The sequence below is a fragment of the Aptenodytes forsteri genome, unplaced genomic scaffold (genome assembly GCF_000699145.1).
Source record: "Aptenodytes forsteri isolate BGI_AS27 unplaced genomic scaffold, ASM69914v1 Scaffold84, whole genome shotgun sequence".
In the NCBI taxonomy this organism is placed as follows: Eukaryota; Metazoa; Chordata; class Aves; order Sphenisciformes; family Spheniscidae; genus Aptenodytes; species Aptenodytes forsteri.
The window spans coordinates 688,810-708,685 of NW_008795492.1; the positions used below are offsets into that span (position 1 = coordinate 688,810).

A 19,876-nucleotide genomic window follows, 5' to 3' on the forward strand; every position below is an offset into this window, starting at 1 on the left:
AGCAACAACTAAAACATCGGTGTGTTATCAACATTATTCTCATCCTAAATCCAAAACTCAGCACTGTACCAGCTACTAGGAAGAAAATTAACTCTATCCCAGCTGAAACCAGGACACCTGTTCTTCTGAAAGGTGCTCTTTAACCCTCCTAGGATGCTAGTTGAAAGACATCTTTGGAAAAGAGCCTGTTACAAAGAGAAAAAGACCACAAAGTCAAACAGGAGACTTATCTTTCTGCTTTTTTTTCTTCTTTAGTACCTGATTGCTGCATCTGTATTTACGTGTGATCTTACCTTGCAAGCAGCCTGAATACACAGCTCCCTCTGCTTTCCTTAGGCACCCTGTACAAGTGCTAATAGAACACGTCTCAAGGTGCATTACAACCCAAAGCCTTTGCGATTGATAGGAAAGAGTTCACTTGAAACCCAGCCCCACTCACACCAGGCATGAAAAAAACCTAAATTGAAGCAATCTGCCACCCAAGATCCTTCACCCCCAGGAAAATGGAGGCTACCACATCAACCACCTTTACGAACACTCCTTCCTTTTAGCAGTACCCAGAAAGATACCAAATCTTTCTTCCTTTAGTCTAAGGGCGTGAAGAAGCGAAGCAGCACTTACCGCTCCTCAAGAGGAAGGAAGAGTCATTATTGGAGGCAATTTCTTTAGCTATCAGTTTGGTTCTACTAATCTGGACCCATCTGTCCTCAAGTCAGCTCTGTCCTTGCCTGTGCCAATGAAACAACCACCAGAACATCTGGTCCCCTCTAGAGGCCAAAGCTTTGGGTGTACAGTTCACAAATTTCAGCACAGTTTAAGGGTCAAAGATGTTTCTGCTACAATTACAGACTGGCAGATATTTACAGAAATAACCATTTCTTAGTAAATGGTGCCTTCTTAATATTTTTGTAAGATATTTCTTAACATGTTCTGAAAAGACTAGCTAGGGAGGCCTGATAGTTCACAGACACAGTTGATAGCTGTCCTAAGGATGAAATAGTACATTTGGTACCTTCAGTTTACTGTACGGATATTAGCTGCATGAAATTGTGCTACCACTGAAAATCAATGGCAAAATATTCTAGTTTAACCCACAAAGTAGTATTTTACGTGAGCTACAACTTGGCACTTAAGCAGAGATGGGAGCCTCACAGAGAAGGCACTGAAGAAATACAGACATTAAAAATACATATGCTAAGCAATGAGAGTTTTTCCTGACTTCAGCATGTTCTGAATCAGATCCATAATAAGTAGCTCTGTAAGTGCAACAGACAACCAAATATAAGCAGAGGAGCAGCCCTCAAATACTTTCCCAGGTACCTCATGTCCTGGTTTCGGCTGGGATAGAGTTAATTTTCTCCCTAGTAGCTGGTACAGTGCTGTGTTTTGGGTTTAGGATGAGAATAATGTTGATAACACACTGATGGTTTAGTTGTTGCTACGCAGTGCTTACACTAGTCAAGGACTTTTCAGCTTCCCATGCTCTACCGACTGAGAAGGCTGGAGGTGCACAAGAAGCTGGGAGGGGGCACAGCCAGGACAGCTGACCCCAACTGGCCAAAGGGACATTCCATACCATGGGACGTCATGCTCAGTATATAAACTGGGGGGAGTTGGCCGGGGGGTGGTGACCGCTGCTCAGGGACTGGCTGGGCATCGGTTGGCAGGTGGTGAGCAATTGTATTGTGCATCACTTATTTTTGTATATTCTTTTACTGTCATCATTATTATTATTATTTTCCCTTCCTTTTCTGTCCTAATCTCAGCCCATGAATTTTACTCTCCCCCCTCCCCCCCATCCCACGGGGGGGGCTGGAGGGGAGTGAGCAAACGGCTGGGTGGTGTTCAGCTGCCTGCCGGGTTAAACCACACCACCTCACTTACTGTTTTGTCTGCAGCTCTGCGCTGGGTAACGGTGACAAGAGGAGGTTGTGTAGTTAGAGAAGTGCACTATGAATCAACTGGTGTTTCTGCAGGCAAGTGTTTTCCTCCTGTGCTTTCTTGCCCTCTCCCCAGGGTTCTGATTATTTACAGAAACAGTAAATTCACCTTCCCACAGATACTTTTTTTCTAAACGCTGCTAAAGATGAGAAAGTAATTAACTATGTTAATCTTCCTGTGGAAAGATGCAGTTGGCTCCACTGGTGGTAGACTCCATTATCAACCTTATCAGCCTCTTAAGTTTGGCTGCTACAACAGCAGCCATTTAGGCAGCAAACCCTACTGCTTAGTGCTCCTTTGCTTCTTTCTTTCTCAGTAACTGGATAAAGGCAGGGCAAGATGAAGACACATCAGTTTTTCTCTCTGCCATTATCGTTTCTCACAGGCTCCCCGGCAGCAGACAGCATAAGCCCAAATGAAACAAAGCCAAAGAAAGCCAAACTCCCCAAAATAAAAAAGGAGAACAACGTACTCTTGCTGAAAAAGAGCAACTTTGACAGAGCATTGAAGGAAACTGAGTACCTGCTGGTGGAGTTCTGTATCAATTTCCGCTGTCTCTTACCCTGATGGCTCTGCAGAGCATGACTGATGCTGGGGCACTCAGGTATGCCTGTTTTACTGTTGCTTTGTCCTCCAGTAGTCCTTGTTTGTTTTGTTTTTCTCCATGTATCTATTTCTGACCATGACTACAGTAATTTATTCCTTTTTGGTGTGGTTAAATACCAGTCTGCTACATAAGACGGATACTGACAGTCAGATGGGTCCTCGCATGCACAGTGCTGAGTTGGCATCCTCTGCTTCCGCTGCCTGATTTTGCAAATACGTGTTTCACAGCAGCGATGAGTGAAACTCCAGGAATTAAAAAAAGAATCAGAGAGGGCTTTTCTTTATCTTACTCTATCTTTCTCTATTTTCATCAGCGCTTTGTATGAGGTTTTTGCCGGATGGCATGTCTTCTCTGTGAGCATTTGGGCTTCAGGGAATGGCTTTTTACAACATTTTGGTGTCTGTAATTGCATTATATAGGACTGCAAGACTCTCTCCCTGAGATTAGCACTTTGTTAGGTGGAGGCTGGCTTGTGGTTTTTCATTAGGTTCATGTTCATTCCTCATGGGGAGGAAACTAGTGGGACCTTTTGAGTAACTAACTTTGTTAGAAGGACTGGCCATCTAAGCCTTACAGAAAGTAAATCACAAAAGCAAAAGCCAAACAGTATATTCTTGTGATGTTACCCATCTAAAAGTTCAGACGCTGCATAACTTCCCACTCCACAAACATGGAGCTGTATTTCCTAGCAGCTTGCTGGTAGCAGAAACTCTTCAATCTGCATAAGACAGCAAAAGCTTTGTCTCTGTTGCTTGGGCTTGACCTTGCTTCATTGTGCCATACTCACTGACCTCAGTGCACACATCCATTTAGCCTTAAATTATACAAACACCTTGCAAGCTAGCCCTCCTTTGGAGGCAGGCATTAGAGACAGGCACAAGCTGAAAACCCCAACCTGTTCCATATTTGGAAGGAATATTTGAAATTAAGGCAATATCCTAACTTTGCAGAAGTGCGTGTTATTTGTTCTTCTGCCTCACTACCAAACCTGGATGATGATGATATAATAATAATAAGCAGTGGTAGTGTAGGTCAATCTGAAATGAAAACACTTGTATTTTTCCAACAACAAAAACTACAATACACTAACAGATTAATGAAACTAAAAATATGTTTGGATCATACCAAAGATTTCATTAATCCTGAAACAATGTTATGAAACTTTAAATATTTTTAAAACTTTCAGAACAATCCTGTTAGAAATTTCTTTAAAACGTAATGCTTAAGACTTTTAAACACTTTTGAAAGTGTTGAAATTTGGCAAGATAGAGTGTCTAAAGCTATTTGCCAAATTCAGTCTACGGTTGTGAACTGTTTTAATCTCTCTGAAGATGCATTATTTTGGTGAAAAAATAATTTATCAGAAAAACCTTAGTCAAGCTCTATTCTCAGCTTTCTAAGAGCTGATTCAAAGCACAGATACATTATCTGGAAATCACTGGCCTCAATCTCGACAGCTCCCTTTGGAGACATGCCACTAAGCAGCCTCTGGGGCACTGACAAACCACCCTGCAGCAAGGCACTGCCCCGGGATGTAGGAAACCTGAGTCCACAGTGCTGAACCAGCTGGTTCATTTGCCGTAACCATTTGCATTGCCACAGCACAAAGAGGCTAAAGATGGGACATGCACATGCACCTGCACAGAGAGGCCATAAAGCCCTAATATTTTATGTCCTACTCCTTAAAACAGGCTATCGAAATAAACAATCTATGTGAACGTGGAACTATTAAGGGAACTTGTATAATGAGAGACAAAGCAATATTCCCCAGATCACACAGGAAACCTGTGGGGCTGCCAGGAATTAGCTTCAGAAATCCAAAACAAATGCAAGACCTGAGACCTTTCTCTTCTTGACCCACTCTCAACCATGGAGACAGTCAGAGAATGGGGAGGAATCCCATGCTCCCCAGAAAGTAGGATTTGTTCTGTTGCTGCACCAACATGGGAAAAAGGTTGAGCTCCAAACTTTGATTCAACACTCTAGGATCTGCCTTTGGCTTATCTATTATGAGAAAACCCCAACGCTTTCCCTGTTCCATACCATTATCTACTTACCAGTCCCACAACATTTATCAGGAGAGGCCTGCTTTGATGTCTTCTGCCCAGTGACTCCCAAGTCCTCCTAATGCCCTTCAGTTCCACTCTCACCGTGTCCCAGGTCTGCCTTCTTTCAGGCAAGGCTTACAATAAAAACATACGCTGACTTTCTGCCAAGCAGTATCAGGCTACCCTTGCGAGCTGAGCAAAGTACACAGGGCAAGTACCCAGCATGGAAACAAAGTAATGACCCAGAAATCCGGCACTCTTCTGCCCTCATTCCAACTGCGTTGTGCAACAAGAAAGTAACTGAAGGGGCAGCACAACCAGGGTGAGGAAGGACGCAGGAACAGAGGTTCCCGCCTCTCTCTGGTTTTTGGGGAAGGCACTGAGAACAGTGTCTGAAAACATTGTTGAGCAGCACGCAGCAATGCGCCTACTCTCCCGTGGATGCAAGCCCTGCTGCCTGCCCAGCTGAATTACGTGCTCTGTACGCGCTGGGAGCACCTGATCTCAAAGCTCATGTGAAAGGGCTCTTCTGCTGCAGTCCGTGGCATTTCCCCATCCACGTTAAACTGATCTAAATATCACTCAAATGCCTACGAGCACAGGGTATATAAAGCACTTTCCACCAGCAGAAGGTACATCTTACACTAGTGTTGCCTATGTGGAAGAGTTTTACTGTTTACACTGTATGTCAGCTGAATATAAGTCCCTGTGTTAACTTTCATTGCAGAATATTGTTGCTTTAGGGAAAAAAAAAAATCCCAAGCACTCTGACAAAAATCCTCACCACGGGGAGGATGAACTTTGTACACTTATAAGCACAAACACTACAAGCACTGCTGCATACCACTGCAGACTGGAACCAGCTGAAGTCATATATTAGCTTACTCTAGTTTTCCCAAGGACGGCAACTGTCTCAACACAGTAAACTGCCTGAACACAGTAAAATGCATCTCCTACTTAATTTCTCTTCAAAAGCCTTTCATAAACCTTTCCAACTTTCTGTCGCCAGAATGGTTTTCACAGGACTTTGCAACTGTCCCATATTTCCCCATGCAAGAATAGTCCTCAGATCCCCCAAACGGTACAGTGAAGACCATTCATGTTTGAGGCTTTCCCAGGCCAGAGAGGCAGAAACAGCCCACAACATGCTCCAGCCCAGGGGTAAAATATAGTGCATCAGCCCACACCAGCAACTCACCATCTTGCGACTGAGACATGTTAAATGTACCCAAGTACACTGCTTCTGCAAAGAAGCAGGTATTAAACTGTTCTTTATTTTCACTGGCAATATAATGGGTTTAAACACAGCAGACACATTACAGTTAGGGATAATGTCCACCATTTAGTTGGAAGGCTAATGATGCACTGGATGAACATGCCTAAGGTAGCTCTAGTATCTCCATTCATGGCAATATTTAAAGCCAGATTAGTCAAATAGCTGTCAGGATTGGTTCAGACATGGTTTAACTTGCCTTAGGCCAGACCAATGACCTCTCCAAGTCCCTTGCGGCTCTAGTTCTGTAATGCTTTAACTTGGCTAGTGGCATATTTTGGGAAACACAAAATGGGTGCAGAGCACATGCTAACACCACTTTCTCACACCTATCAGAAGAATCCAGGAAAAGGCCCAGACCCTAATGAATCCCCAGATCTCCGAGAATGCTTGCTCCTGTCCTTTCCAGTGAAAAGTTTTCAGTTCCTAGATAAACATTGGGATAAAAGGACAAGCACATAAGCAGTTGTGCTGGTTTTGGCTGGGATAGAGTTAATTTTCTTCACAGTAGCTAGTATGGGGCTGTGTTTTGGATTTGTGCTGGAAACAGTGTTGATAACACAAGGATGTTTTCGTTACTGCTGAGCAGTGCTGACACAGAGTCAAGGCCTTCTCTGCTTCTCACACCACCCCACCAGCGAGCAGGCTGGGGGGCTCTCCAAGTCACTGTTACGCGTGATGGAGCCCTGCTTTCCTGGAGATGGCTGAACACCTGCCTGCCGATGGGAAGGAGTGAATGAATGCCTTGGTTTTGCTTTGCTTGTGTGTGTGGCTTTTGCTTTACCTAGTAAACTGTCTTTATCTCAATCCAAAAAGTGAGTTTTCTCACTTTTACCCTTCCGATTCTCTCCCCCATCCCACCTGGAGGGAATAAGCAAGTGGCTGTGTGGTGCTTAGTTGCCGGCTGGGGTTAAGCCATGACAGCAGTGCAGACTCTGTGCTGCCGCTTTGTGTGCCAAGTGCACTCTCATTTATGAAAAAGTGATGTTTACCTTTTCTAGCAGAACATTTGTATATCCAGTGAGGCACTGGGTCAGCCATAGGATTCCTGCAGCCTGTGAATGACAATATATGCTGAGATAATGGCATTTAATAGGCAAGATGGGGATTACTTTTAAAGACAAACATCTCCTTTTTAAGGCACAAAAGCTGAAGGTGATGTTATTGAAAAAAAACCAAGAAATTGCTGCCTATGTATACATATAGTTCATAAAAAGGGGGATTTCTAAGAAGCAGGGGAGGCATGACTGATTTAAAATCGATTATATAGATCAAATGGTCAGCTCACTCATAAAGCGAATGTCCAAAGCATACTCACTCCTGTGCTAAGAACTGATTTCAGCATACAGCAGTCTCCTCACCACAGGAGGTGAATGCAAACAGTTCAAAACCACCCAGAACAGGTATTTCTTACAACTAAGCTTCCTATAGGAACCTAGAGCACTGTGAAAGATAGTGGAATGTGGGTGCCTCATTGCTGTAGGCTTCATCAGAAATCTGTGTCCGTCTTTTAGGAATAAATCTTCTGAAGAGAGTCACTTAAACTGTTTGCAAAATATGCGTATAAAAATGAGCAGGACAGTGGAAACACATGTCCAGACAGGTACAGGAGTCGCTAGATGATGTTCTAGTTGCCTGCTGCAGAGACTTACTGATTAGCATGGGTCCCTTGTGTAGGTGTCTCTTACACATGCTTATTTTATTGAATGCTTTGAATAAGGATCCAAACTGTAGAATAATCCTCAAGGATCCAAACTGTAGAATAATCCTCAATGTTTGCATAGCAGAAGATCTCAAGTGAACTGCAAACATTAGATTAGCTCAGTTTAAAAGTACAGAGGTCAGCACAGGAGATTATGGGCTGTATCTCACTGTAGAAGAGAATGGGAGAATTCAAGGTCACACAACAAAGTTTGCAACTGCAGCAAGATTAACATCCTTCCACTCTGATATGTTAAACGTGAATCCATCCTTCATCTCAAGAGTCTTCTACAGAGAAAATTATGTATCTGTAGTGAAACTGTAAAAGCAGCCTACGCAGAAGATGAAAAGTGGGACTGCTAAAATGACTTTGACCATGCCAGAAACTAACAGCAAGGAAATCGGTATTTAGCATGACAACAGGCACATTCACAATGACTTCAGCAATCACTAGACCATCAATATAGACTGCAGAATGAAACTGGAGGCCACCAGCAATTAGCTAAAGAAGGAGGAACTCATCATGGTTTCATATATACTCACTTCAAGAATGCTTTAGGGTCATTAAACACATTATCTATTAGCCAAAATTTTCTCTGTCCACATTTCAATACATTTTAGTTCAGTAAGCTGCACTATGAAAAAAAAGTAGCAGCTTACTCAGATTATTGATGTGCTCAAGAGAAAGAGTCTCTCAAAGTACGAGAATTCTGGTTCTCCTCCCACTTTTGCCATATCCATTTGGTGTGCCTTTGGGCAAAATATACTCTGACTCTCTAAGACAGAGATGATGACATGTGATGATACCCACCTTGTTCTTGATCCTTACGCAGTCACACTGTAAGTTCTTCAGAGAGGCAGGACTGGTTTCTCACAAAATGTTTTACGTTGCCTAGAACAAGACTGCTAGTGGCTTGAGCTGTAAAAATCAGCATTTTTGACAGTCTGATTAAAAAATCTTTATTCCCTTTCAGTTTGTCAGGCTTTGCTTTCAATGTACACGCGATTTCCCATTAACCTAGTTCGCTGGTTGTCTGTGGAAAACAAAACTGACAAAATTTGAGTTGCTGACATGAGAGACAGGTAAAATACAAAAATGCATTTAAATCCTCAAATACATAGACTTTATTATAGCTCATGAAATGGAAAATGTGGCAATCCTCCCACACCCAACACCCTTCCTTTGGGAAATGAGGGTGTGTATAAGATTTGCTCTACATGACCTTTGGAGGGAGGCATTCTTACAGACATTCTTTTTCATCAGGGAAGGTGCCAATAAATGCAGTGCTGTTCTTCAGTGTGGGGCCTTCTCCTCACAAAGACAACATGCCAATACTGTCTGAGAAAAGTGGCTGAAGAAATGGTGCTAGAGTCTGCCACCTGCAAGTGATTTAAAAACGTGACTGGTTGCAGCTCAATTGTTACCAAAAAGAAAAGAAAGAGTAGAAATTCAAGAGGATACCACACAGGTGCTTTTAACTCTCATAGTTCTATGACCCTTTTAATTCTTTCCATATCTGACTCTCATAGTTCTATGGCCCTTTTAATTCTTCCCATATCTGAGCCAAAGAGCTTGAGTTGTTCTCAGATTCTGGATAATTTATTTTCAGGATCTTCTGTACCCATGATCAAATGGTGGCAATCTGTTAAGATGCTCCTTTGGAGGTTCACATCATTTGAAAAGGACACTTCACAAAACAGCAAAGACACAGGGTGGGAGGGAATTCAGTGATACTTCCAAAAGACAGGTCAAAAACACTATCTAGGAAAAAAACCATAAAAATCTCAAACCCTTAAATTATCTTTCTTTTTATTTACAACACACTAAACCTACTGATAATGAAGACAGTCTCCCATTGTTAATACAATGCTGTTCCTGAGCTGACAGCCTCTGAAGGGTCTCTTGCTTCTGGCAGCTGTGGCACAGCACACTGGTTTACAAGGGCGTCCCATCACCCACGCATGTCTTCCCTGGTGACCTTGCCACCAACTCTGTTACCTCTCATCTGTGTCTGCCCTCGTACTCCACTGGCGCTCAGCTCTCCTCAAGTCTGGAGCCTGTGATGCTGTGTTAGCCTCAGCAGCTGCTTCCTCACCCCAATGCCTGAAGCGATCGGTGTCAATAAAAATCTAAAACAGAGGAAGCGAAACAAAACTCAAGAAAAGGCTCCAAATAAAAGTAGTGATGATTTCCTGCAACACTCAAGTGACTTGAAAAAATAAAGCACCTGGGAGGCAAACAGAGAATGAGCGGAATGAAAAGGAATTGATGGAAAGCTGAAGAGGAGTCTAATCACTCAGGAAACCAGGGGAAAGGTGCATGATGGATGTTTCCACATACTTTCTTGGTAGTCAAGGAAACAGTTTTTATCTGTCTGATGAGTAAGGCTGTTCACTCACTGAACTTCTGTCTCGCAGTTATCAGGTTAACGGTACTCGGATTTCTCCTGGTCTCCGAGTGCAGTGATTATTTTTTGCAGGATGGAGTCTTGCACTTTTCCCAGCTCCAGCCAGGAGCTAACAACTCTACCAACTCTCATTATCTAAGCATGCTAGTTACATTACTAATTACCTGCAACTCTGCTTATTCAGGTCATTCAGTGATAAGAGATCATTCTTAAAATATCTGTTTGGAATTGAAATATTTCAGAGAAAAATGGATCCTAACCCCCACCCCCCGACAATCTACATACATGTCTAATGTCCATAAAGCTTATTATTCCCTGTATATTCGGGAAGCCTCTAAGTGGCTTCAGCTTCTGTGTCTGGACTTCAACAATTTCTTCTGCCCTTTCCCGAGAGAGTCCCTTTTCACTGTGCAATAAGCATTTGATCTTCCAAATTCCCAGTTATGGTAAAAAAAAAGCTATGCAACCTTAGGTTATTAGGCAAAAGTCATTATGCTGAAATTGCCTCTGGTGTAAAACATTGCCTTGGAATTAGCTAGAAGGTGCTGGATCCCTAATTACTGTGTGGCTTCCTGCTCCTTATTCCAACAGCACTCTGTCCAGAGCAATGCAGCCTTCCTCTTGGAAAGCCCTATAACTCGGTCTAACTGTTCTGGGCTAACCCTGCCACGTGCAGTCATTGTGTATCAGCACTCTTAAATTGCATAGCAGGTACCCCATGTTTTATTTAAAAGTCCACATATCTTTGCAATCATTTTAAGCAAGGATGTTCACAAAGGCTCAAGACACACTGTCCCTAGAAGCAGCAGTATTTTCATAGGGTAGACATGCTATTTCTTATGTTGGCAGGTCAGAACTTCTAATAGATACCGTGGTTTTCTGCAGTTATGTCTAGAGCATATCGAGATACAACTGGAGATACTACTCTGATTTTTTTTGTGCTGGGAGATAACACATCACAAATTTGTTGGGGAAAAGGTTCGTAAGACTATTTTTGTAATTAGGAAAAAGGAAATTGAAGTTAGGATCAAATCTCTGTAAAATCAAAATAAATTTATTTGATGAAACAGTAATTTTATAGGCAATTATAACACAATTTGCTTTTGACTGATGCTGTAAGACTCATTTACTTTATTTAGAGAAGTACCTTCTATTCATCACCATTGTATCTGAGGGCCCCCTGAACAGACACTAAGTTTTGTTCTACTAACAAGAACCCGCTTTGGCATGTTAGCAGCTGGAGCAGCTGTTCCAGTGACGGGATTTCTGTGAGCCTAAGCCAAGATGGGTTTATATGTGGAAGAATTTGGAAGGCCTATCAGGCTAATATTTTGAGAAAATAACACTATTTAATGCTACTCTTCACACCACTCGCTGTAGCAGTTAGGTGGAAGAAAATGATTGATGGCTGGGATTCAGAGCAAGGATAATGATGAATAATGCAAGAAATGTAACTCAGCACTGAGTTAGATTAGTGGTTTTATCTTTCATTTATTACAACTCATACAGAAATGTTCATTCACTTTTTGGTTGTAATTATGTTGGGCAACGTCTTCACCAGGTAGGCTGCAGAGAAGTACATTTGTAATTTTGTGAAAGAAAAAAAGACAGTTACTTTGTTAGATTTGTGCTTTGGCGCATATGTGTGTGTGCTTGTGTAAGTATAGATCTGAATGTATGTATACACACACATATATACACACACACGAACACACATAAATGTGTGAAACCAAGGTTAACATGTAAAGAAAGGATGTACCGATCTATTATGCTGCTGAGAAGAAAAATGTAGATGCTCAGATAAAGAATATGCAAGGTAGCAAACTGTTTTTGCCATGGTTTTAAACATACAATTACCTCTGTGCCAATACAAGAACCTGGATTTGAATTCATCTTCCAAGTGTATAACTGAACTGCATGTTTAGTTCACGCAGCCGAATTCATTGCTGGTGTAATTCCACCGAGTACAGAGAATCACCCCAACAAGACAACTTACTCCCATTTACTAAAATAAACATAAATAAATGAGTTACGCCAGACAAGAATTTGGTCCCAAACCTGCGCCATTTGCACTTCTTCTAGTTCACTGCAATTCCCACGGGTAGCATGCCCACAGAAGTAGGCCGGAGCAATACTCTGTGCATCTAACAATGAATTGTGAATTCACTAAGTTCACACTAAGTATACGGTATACTTCCTAAACCAAGGAAAAGAATTTTGCAATTTAGCCATCAGAGGGAGTTCCTATGTGGCTCACAAAAAACATGGAATAATTTGAAATCTTTGATGGAAAGTCATTAAGCAAAGACAACAATATTGGAACAGGACTGACTTGAGCAATCATGAGAAATCCAGGCCTTATTAGAGTTTTTCCTTCACTGAATGTATGTACAAGAAAGATATTTAAATATTTTTTTGCCTAAAATGATGAACTATTACAGAGTTAACAAAAATTGCATGACTTGGCAAAGCATCTGTTAGTGTACTCTAAGCAGATACAGTGGAGTCACAAGTTTAATACAACCAACAAAAAAAGGAACCTAAAGTTTGCCTCCTGAGTCTGTACACAAGCGAGTGCTCTGACTTCTTCAACTGCTGAGCCCCCTGTGGCTGCTGCTGCTGAAAGCTGATCTTCAGTATTTTTAGTAACTTGCTCTTCCTTGCTATTGAATTTCTTAACAAGTTCCTGTCATCTAGACTTGTGCAAACAGCAGCTTCTGCACAAATGCCACTGAAAGCGTGATTTGCCATACCGAACTTTTATTAGAGGTGCTCATACATGAGAGTGAAAGCACCTACCTTCAGTCTCTGATTAAATCTATAGCATTGACAAGAAAACCTATTTTAAACTGGTAAACCGATGTGACAGGTATGCTTGTGAGAACCGGTGAATAGAGTATCATAACACAACATGCACAGTCACCCTTCAGCAGAGAGCTGCTATTTGACACACTTCTTAGCAAGATGCAAGAAGTTAGGAAACTGGCTTCTGCTCTGTGATTTGTACAAGAGAGCACCAACTGTTCAGAGCACATATACCACCGATAGTGACTTAAATTACATTTTGTTGACTGGTAAATGCTTATGTACAACAACTAGTAAAATCTCACCTATCGCATATGACTTTTAAACCATTGAGAATTGGCAACTGAAAATGTGCAGCGACCACCCAATGACTTCTCATACAGAACTTGGCATACTTCATACCACAAAAGAAACTGCAGACCTCGCTTAAATCAAGAAATTAACTCAAATATTTTATGGAAGAGGGAAGTTTTGAATGGTTGTCCTGGCAATGGACATAGCATGAAAGCCAAATCCTAGGCTTTGTAAAATCATCATTTACAACTCCAAGGCCAGAATTTGGCCAGTAGAAACAAGCTACACAGGCTGTTTAAAGCAACCCAATAGAGAGAATTAACCACATGAAAAATATGCTGAGGGGTTATATTGCTGATATAAGCTGCAAGAGCTCAATTCTTAATTTAGACAGCAGAAGTCAAGCACTATGTGGCCACTAGATACTGCTCTGTGCTTTGCTCTGCAGCCTATACACTCCAGAGCAGATGCCTGCTTGCTTGACCTTAAAAAAAAAAATAGTATTTTAAACTAGTTGCAGTGCAGGCTGCTGCAAAATGACTTGATGGCAGTAAAATGGTGTGACTCAATTTTGATCTTGTCATATTGCTAAAATGCACAGTACCAGGACTTGCATCTTTGGTAATCCACTTGTACTGTACATCTTGACTCTAACACTTCACAACATACAGATTTTTCTTTTTCATATAAAATTTTCATTAACCCTTTGCTGGACTCTTGCTCTGGTCCAACAAGGATGTCATACTCGGAGATGAAAGGCCTACTTTACAGCTTGAGATTTTCATCTCCTGAGCCTCAATTTGTGGCTCCAATTCCTCTGAAAACATGATAGCTAGAAAATGTATTTTTTAAAGAGACTCAAGATTCCTAAAACTCCTGAAAGCTTGAAAAGAATTTACCAAACAAACAGACTGACTGTAATCTCAGTAAAACTGATAGCAGTAGCTTGGAACTCAAAAGATGGAACAATCCAGAATTAAAGGACAACTTTGACACTTCAGCTTTGTTTCTCATGTCTAAACTAAAAAGCGAAGCTGCAGCACCACACAGGAATTTTAACTTGTCTCTGTGCCTATCAGATCCCTTCTGCAGCACCAAAGGAACAATTTTGACACCTAATTTAATTGAACAGACAGTTCAATAAAATCTGCAATTGGTTTGAAGTCATTTTGGATTAAACGTCAGGTCGATACCTCTTTATAGCTTACCATAGTTTTGGGACACATGAAATCTCGCAGAACAGGTTTTTTACTTGTCTGAATTTCCTCATCTCTATTCTCCACCTGTGATTAAGCAGTTAATTGGACACACAGCTATTTGCAGAGGTCTCAGAAAATACAGTACCGATCCATCGTTGATCTTCTAGAGTCAGCAACAGTTTAAATGGTGACTAGAACCTGAGGTTGAATTTGGATGCCCCAAGCCCACTTTGAATCAGCTTTGACCTCAGTCCTAAGGAGCCCAAGTCCATTTGTATTCAGCATCCTTCTGCACCTCCACTGCCTCTATCTTGATTGCACACAAGTTTCTGTCATTCATTTTGATGCTCATTTTAACTCTCTTTTCCTTCCACAGGAGTCAGACAGGCCTCAGCCTTTATTACATGGGTGAAAAGAAGAACAGGACCTAGCACTGTTTTAATCAACTCTACTGATCAGGCTGAAGCCATCATACGTGCTGACAATTTGGCAGTGATTGGCTTTTTTTAAGGTAATTCACTGGAAAACTCAAAAGGCTGGTTTCTGTTCCGACTTTGGGATATACCACTTGCCATCGCCACCAAATCCCACACATCCAAAAGACCTAGAACTCGCCTGAAAAACCCAGGCCCTCAGTTTTCTCTGCTTTTTTTTTTTATTTAATTGTTTCTATCTACGTTTTCATACTTCTAGATAAGCAGCCCAGGCAGAGATAAGAACATTTCACACCATAGCACCTTTCCTGAATAGGTACCCAGGCACAGAGACCTACCACTCCGAGAGCAGCTTCTGAGAGCATGATGCTACAAGCTTGTTTGCACAGCCCTGGGCACAGCAGACTTTCCTGTATCCTCAGAGAAAAGGCTTCTGCCAAACCATCCCAAATTTGGTGGCTGGTGGGAAGAGGGCAGAACTATTGACCTACCTATCCTCACTTAAGTCCATCCTTTTCTTTGGAGAGACTTAACCCATTGCTGGTGTGGGTTATACTGCTACTGGAGTCTCCAAATACAAAAAGTTGTAATCCCTGCCCAGAGTTGTAACTGATCTAAAAATCTAGGGTTACCTGATCACTGCATTTCCATTCAAACATGGTGTAAAATCATAGACATGAATAGTTGCAGGCTGTTCTGGTGAAGGAATGTTCCCTTCCTGCTTAAGTCCATAAAAAAAAGCAGTAAATATTGTCTAATATACTGGAGTGCCTTTTCTTCATCTTTCCATCTGATGATTTAAACATCTTCAGTGAAACTTAGGGGGGAAGAGCACAGCTCCATGAATATCATGCTAACTGTGTTTTTTAGCTCCTGCCAGCTAAGAAATCTGCATGGATAAGAATTCATAAAATATTACACTGTATATGATTCAACTCATGTAGTCTTTTCTCAAGCAAATTCCTACTAGTTTCCCGGGCTGAATGATACAGAACAATAGTCAAAGGAATAGTGCAAAATAAATTTCAGCTGTCAAGGCATGCAGAAGTCAGTAAACTAGGAATAGTTTTTTCCTGCTTTTTCAATGTGTCCTTGAAATCTTTAATATCTGAAACATTCAATCAAGGATTTCTTTCTAAATAAAGAGACTTTTATTCTGGTATCTCTCTGCTCAGTTAAAAGCACAGTGTCTGGACTCATACGTGAACTGATAAGGTCCCAAATGTGCTGGCTACAGCAGATAGTCCAAGTTTTATGGATGTGGAAAACAGGATTCATTACCAAAATGCCCCATAGTAACAGAGCTGGTGAACACATACAGCGTAATAGGACAAACTGTGAAAATGCTCAGAGCACCCAGAATTTTGCTTTGCAGCAATCTGCTTGCAGCCATTTATGAAGGAAGGCAGTTTTCCAGTGCTGGGCCAGATTGAGAAGCCCTTGCTATCGCAGTGATGCTGGAGAGTCCCCTGAACCATGCTGATAGCAGATATTGCCTGCAGAAGTGTTTGACTGGACTCTGTGACTTCACTCGGGGGCTGAAATGACAATAGATGAGCATGAGCTAGGGCATGTCAGAAATTTAATGGGTGGAAGCCAACAAAATAGCGTCCAAGTAAATCAAGAGCTGTATTTGGCCTTCTATTAGTCACAGATTGCTCACAAATGTGAGTGCCAGGATGTGTTGGGAGGTCTCAACATATAAATTACTATTCATCTAGCATGAAATACTTGTCTGATTAAATCACATCTAGAAGCGCTGTTGCCTTTCATCATGCTTATTTACTATTAATTTGAGGGTGGACAGCACAGTGACTATTTGACAGATGTAGGAGTCAAGGTCCCTGCCTTGAAGAGCACTCAGTCAAAGCACCAAACACAGCAGTCAGGTCCTCTTTCAAGCGGAGAGCCCTCCTCTCTAATCCATCACATCCTGCTGGCTCTGCAGACGAGCTGCGGCAGGGGAGCAGCTGTTGGCATGATCCTTCCCCATCTGCAGAAGTCTTTGCAGAGTGTGGAAATGCCAGGGGAGCGCAGGGCAGATGACATTAGCGCAGGAAAGACACAGGGGACCATACACCATCCATATTGACCCAGCCCAGCCAACACTAGCTGGAAAAGCGAACACACTAGTGGTGTCACAGCACTCCTAGGATCTCCCCTATTGTGAAGATCTCCCCTTGGAGGTAATCATGGCAAGCTATACCCACTTTACAATTACACTCTCTTCTCCACCTCACAAGCCTTTAGGGGCCTGTCTCACCTGTAGCTCTCACTCCTACACATCCTAGCAGGATACAGGACACAGTCTTAAATACTCTTTCTGGGACTAGGAACTTCACAATGACAGTGTGGAACTCTTCTGTGAGACGGCAAGAGAAGTGCCAGAGATGCCTTTCGGGATGACAGCCAGCGAGGACATCTGTGCTAACTACGGCATCCAAAAGAACACTCTTGTGTTTAAGAAGGTAGGAATGCAAGTCTAGCAGGCAAGGTGCAGTGAGCTGCCGTGGCAGCTTTGGGCTACGGAAAGGCAGTTTGGGAATTTTTCAGGTTGAATAATTTCCTAGCTGAAATTCAAACAGCTTAACACAAAAAATATTGCATTTACAGACAAGAGAGACAAGCAGGAGGCAAACAGTAACCTTTGGACAACTGATATTTTCAATCTGGCTGCCTACATTCAGGTTCCTAATTTATAGTTAAGTATCTGGATAAAATGGTTTTAGTTTCCAACCCACCATTCTAATCAACATGTGCTGCCAGGTTCAGTGAGTTTTGCAGACGTTCAGTTCTTTTCCTTTGTGTTGCTTTTGGCCAGGAATCTTCTTTTCTTCCAATCCACAACAGAAGAAGTGGCCAACAACAAGAACAAAACTACACAGAAGTAGCACCAACATTTAGGCTATGAAGTAGTCAGACCAAGGATGTCCTGAGTGAGAGTATGTCACAGACAGCGTGTATATAGAAAAGATCTTTCAGTATGTTAAGATTACTGAGCAAATTAAAACTGTCAGCTCTACCTTGAATTTTAGCTATAATCTTGTTCTGTAATCTAGCTGTGACATTCATTTTACAAGTTATGTAATTTCAGTTACTGAGGATCATAAAATAGCAAAACTGAGAACAACATTTTAGAGTAAAGACAGTCTCTTTGCTCCTGTAGTTGATAAGGCCAACAACCTCATAAAGTTCACTATTTGTCCAAGGGACAATAATGAAGTGCTTGAAGATGGCAGACAGAACAAACTGGATCTAACGAGGCTAATCAAAACCTTTACCTTGGATTTGGTCACTGAGTATGATCTTGAGGTACGTGTATTTCACTGTATTAACAAAAGTCACAGGAGAAAGACAGAAAAGACAGGAATCCATGCAGAAAGAGACCTAGGGAGCTATTCTGCTCCTTAGCGTTTGACTAGGCCAACCCTGAACACATCTAGAAACACCAGCAGAACCCAACAGGCAGCTCTTGGTCTAATCCAGGCCAAAGGATGCTTCCCTCTGGCAAGATGCTGTTTCTTAGAGGAGACGGGGAATGGCTGGCCAAACAGTGAACTTGCCTGAACTTGCAAACACCTCCCTCCTGTGGAGCCAACACAAAGGCCTGGGCTGCTTCTGCAGCAAACTAGGTAGGGTGGGAGGTTGGAAGGTCAGTCCCTATCCTGGCTCCAACCCTTCCACTCCCATGCAGCAACCAGGTCCTCTGGGCCAAGACAAGGAAGAAAGAAACCAGCAATAACTGTTGGTAGTGCAGGTAGGAAGGGAAAGACATGGAAATACCTGCTTGCCTGGGGGACAGCCCATTGCCTTTAATCATGGGGTGACATGAGAAAAAGGGCAGCTTTGTGCAAGGAAGGAGACGTAAGCTGCTGATGCCACCCAGAAATGAAGGAAGTACCCCAACCAGGTCTAGCTCCTACAGCTGCTGCAGTTGGGCCTCCTTGGGTAACGCTGCCTTTTGCTTTCAGCACATCTTTAGCATTAATTCTTCAGTGTGTGTTATCCAGGAGGTCAGACTAGAAGATCATAACAGTCCCTTCTGACTGTAAAAATCTATGAATAACAATGAGGTTTTTCCTGGAACAGAGAAAGCACTCAGCAGCTGCTGATTCTTCTCACTATCTTCTTTAAAACAATGAAAAAAAGCCAATGGTTATGGAAATGATTGGGAACTCAGTCTTAAAAGTAAAATTTGCAATAGCAGAACTGAATGATACTGATACTCTGAGCCTCTGATTCACTGTTCTGCTTACAAAGAGTGGAACAGATGTCGAGTCTTTTGTTTCCCAGACATCTGTGAAGATTTTTGATGTCCCTGTTGAAAATCACATCCTGCTGTTCACCCCAACAAACTCAGAGACATTCAGTGCAATTTATGAAAACTACAAGTCTGCTGCTGCGGAATTTAGAGGAAAGGTTTGTAGTGCTGAATCCTGCTTTGCAAATATGAATGCCAAAAGATCAATGGAAAAACACGCACCAATGTTACTGGTAAAAGTACACTGTTGTCAGTCCATCTTTAAGTCTACCAAACCATTTAAAAACAGTTTCAGTAACTATTCACACAAACCAACATTAATTCCACCTGCTCCAAATAAACCTGTTTCTGATTTCACAAATAGACTTTCTAGGAGCAACTTCCAACCAAAGATAGTTTTAGCAAGGTTCTGGCAATTTCTGCCGCCACCAGGAAATGCCATGAGGATCACAGGATATTGCCTGAACCAAGAGCTGGAACCAGCTACAAAACCTGAGAAATATTGCAAGGCATCTGCATAGCCTTGCTTGCAGCACAAGTGTTTGCATGTGTATAAACAGGTATAGGCAGCCTTACACAGAATTATTTCAGTTTTCCATTGTCAATCACTGTGGTGCTACTCCTGCTCCAAGTATGTGAGACACTGAGGAATGGCAAGTCATTTTGTAGTAAAATATCACACATTAGTATTGGTAAAGACATACGGACTACAGGTGTTTCAGCTCTTTTGTACTGTTAAGATTTATTAGGAAGAGCAACAAAAGCTTTGAGGGGTAATTTAGAAGTGTTACTAAAACAGGTGATAGCAAACTATTGTGAAAGGACAGAGGGAAAAGCTCCATTCCTTTTAGCTGCTTTAGCATTTGTTATTAACTAGGATCGAGGTATGATAAAGTCCACAGAGC

At 41.9% G+C, this 19,876-nt stretch overlaps 1 protein-coding gene and 1 pseudogene across 1 annotated transcript in view; one reads left to right on the forward strand and one right to left on the reverse strand.

Annotated features, from left to right (window-relative positions):
- LOC103900898 overlaps positions 1-2,206 on the reverse strand; it is a 14,895-nt pseudogene extending 12,689 nt beyond the window's left edge.
- Positions 2,207-2,280: 74 nt separating this feature from the next.
- PDILT (protein disulfide isomerase like, testis expressed) overlaps positions 2,281-19,876 on the forward strand; it is a 26,853-nt gene continuing 9,257 nt past the window's right edge. The window contains 6 exon segments of the mRNA XM_019472658.1: positions 2,281-2,494; positions 14,656-14,787; positions 16,546-16,550; positions 17,044-17,204; positions 17,920-18,022; positions 19,004-19,129. Coding sequence (XP_019328203.1) covers positions 2,281-2,494; positions 14,656-14,787; positions 16,546-16,550; positions 17,044-17,204; positions 17,920-18,022; positions 19,004-19,129 — 741 coding nt within the window.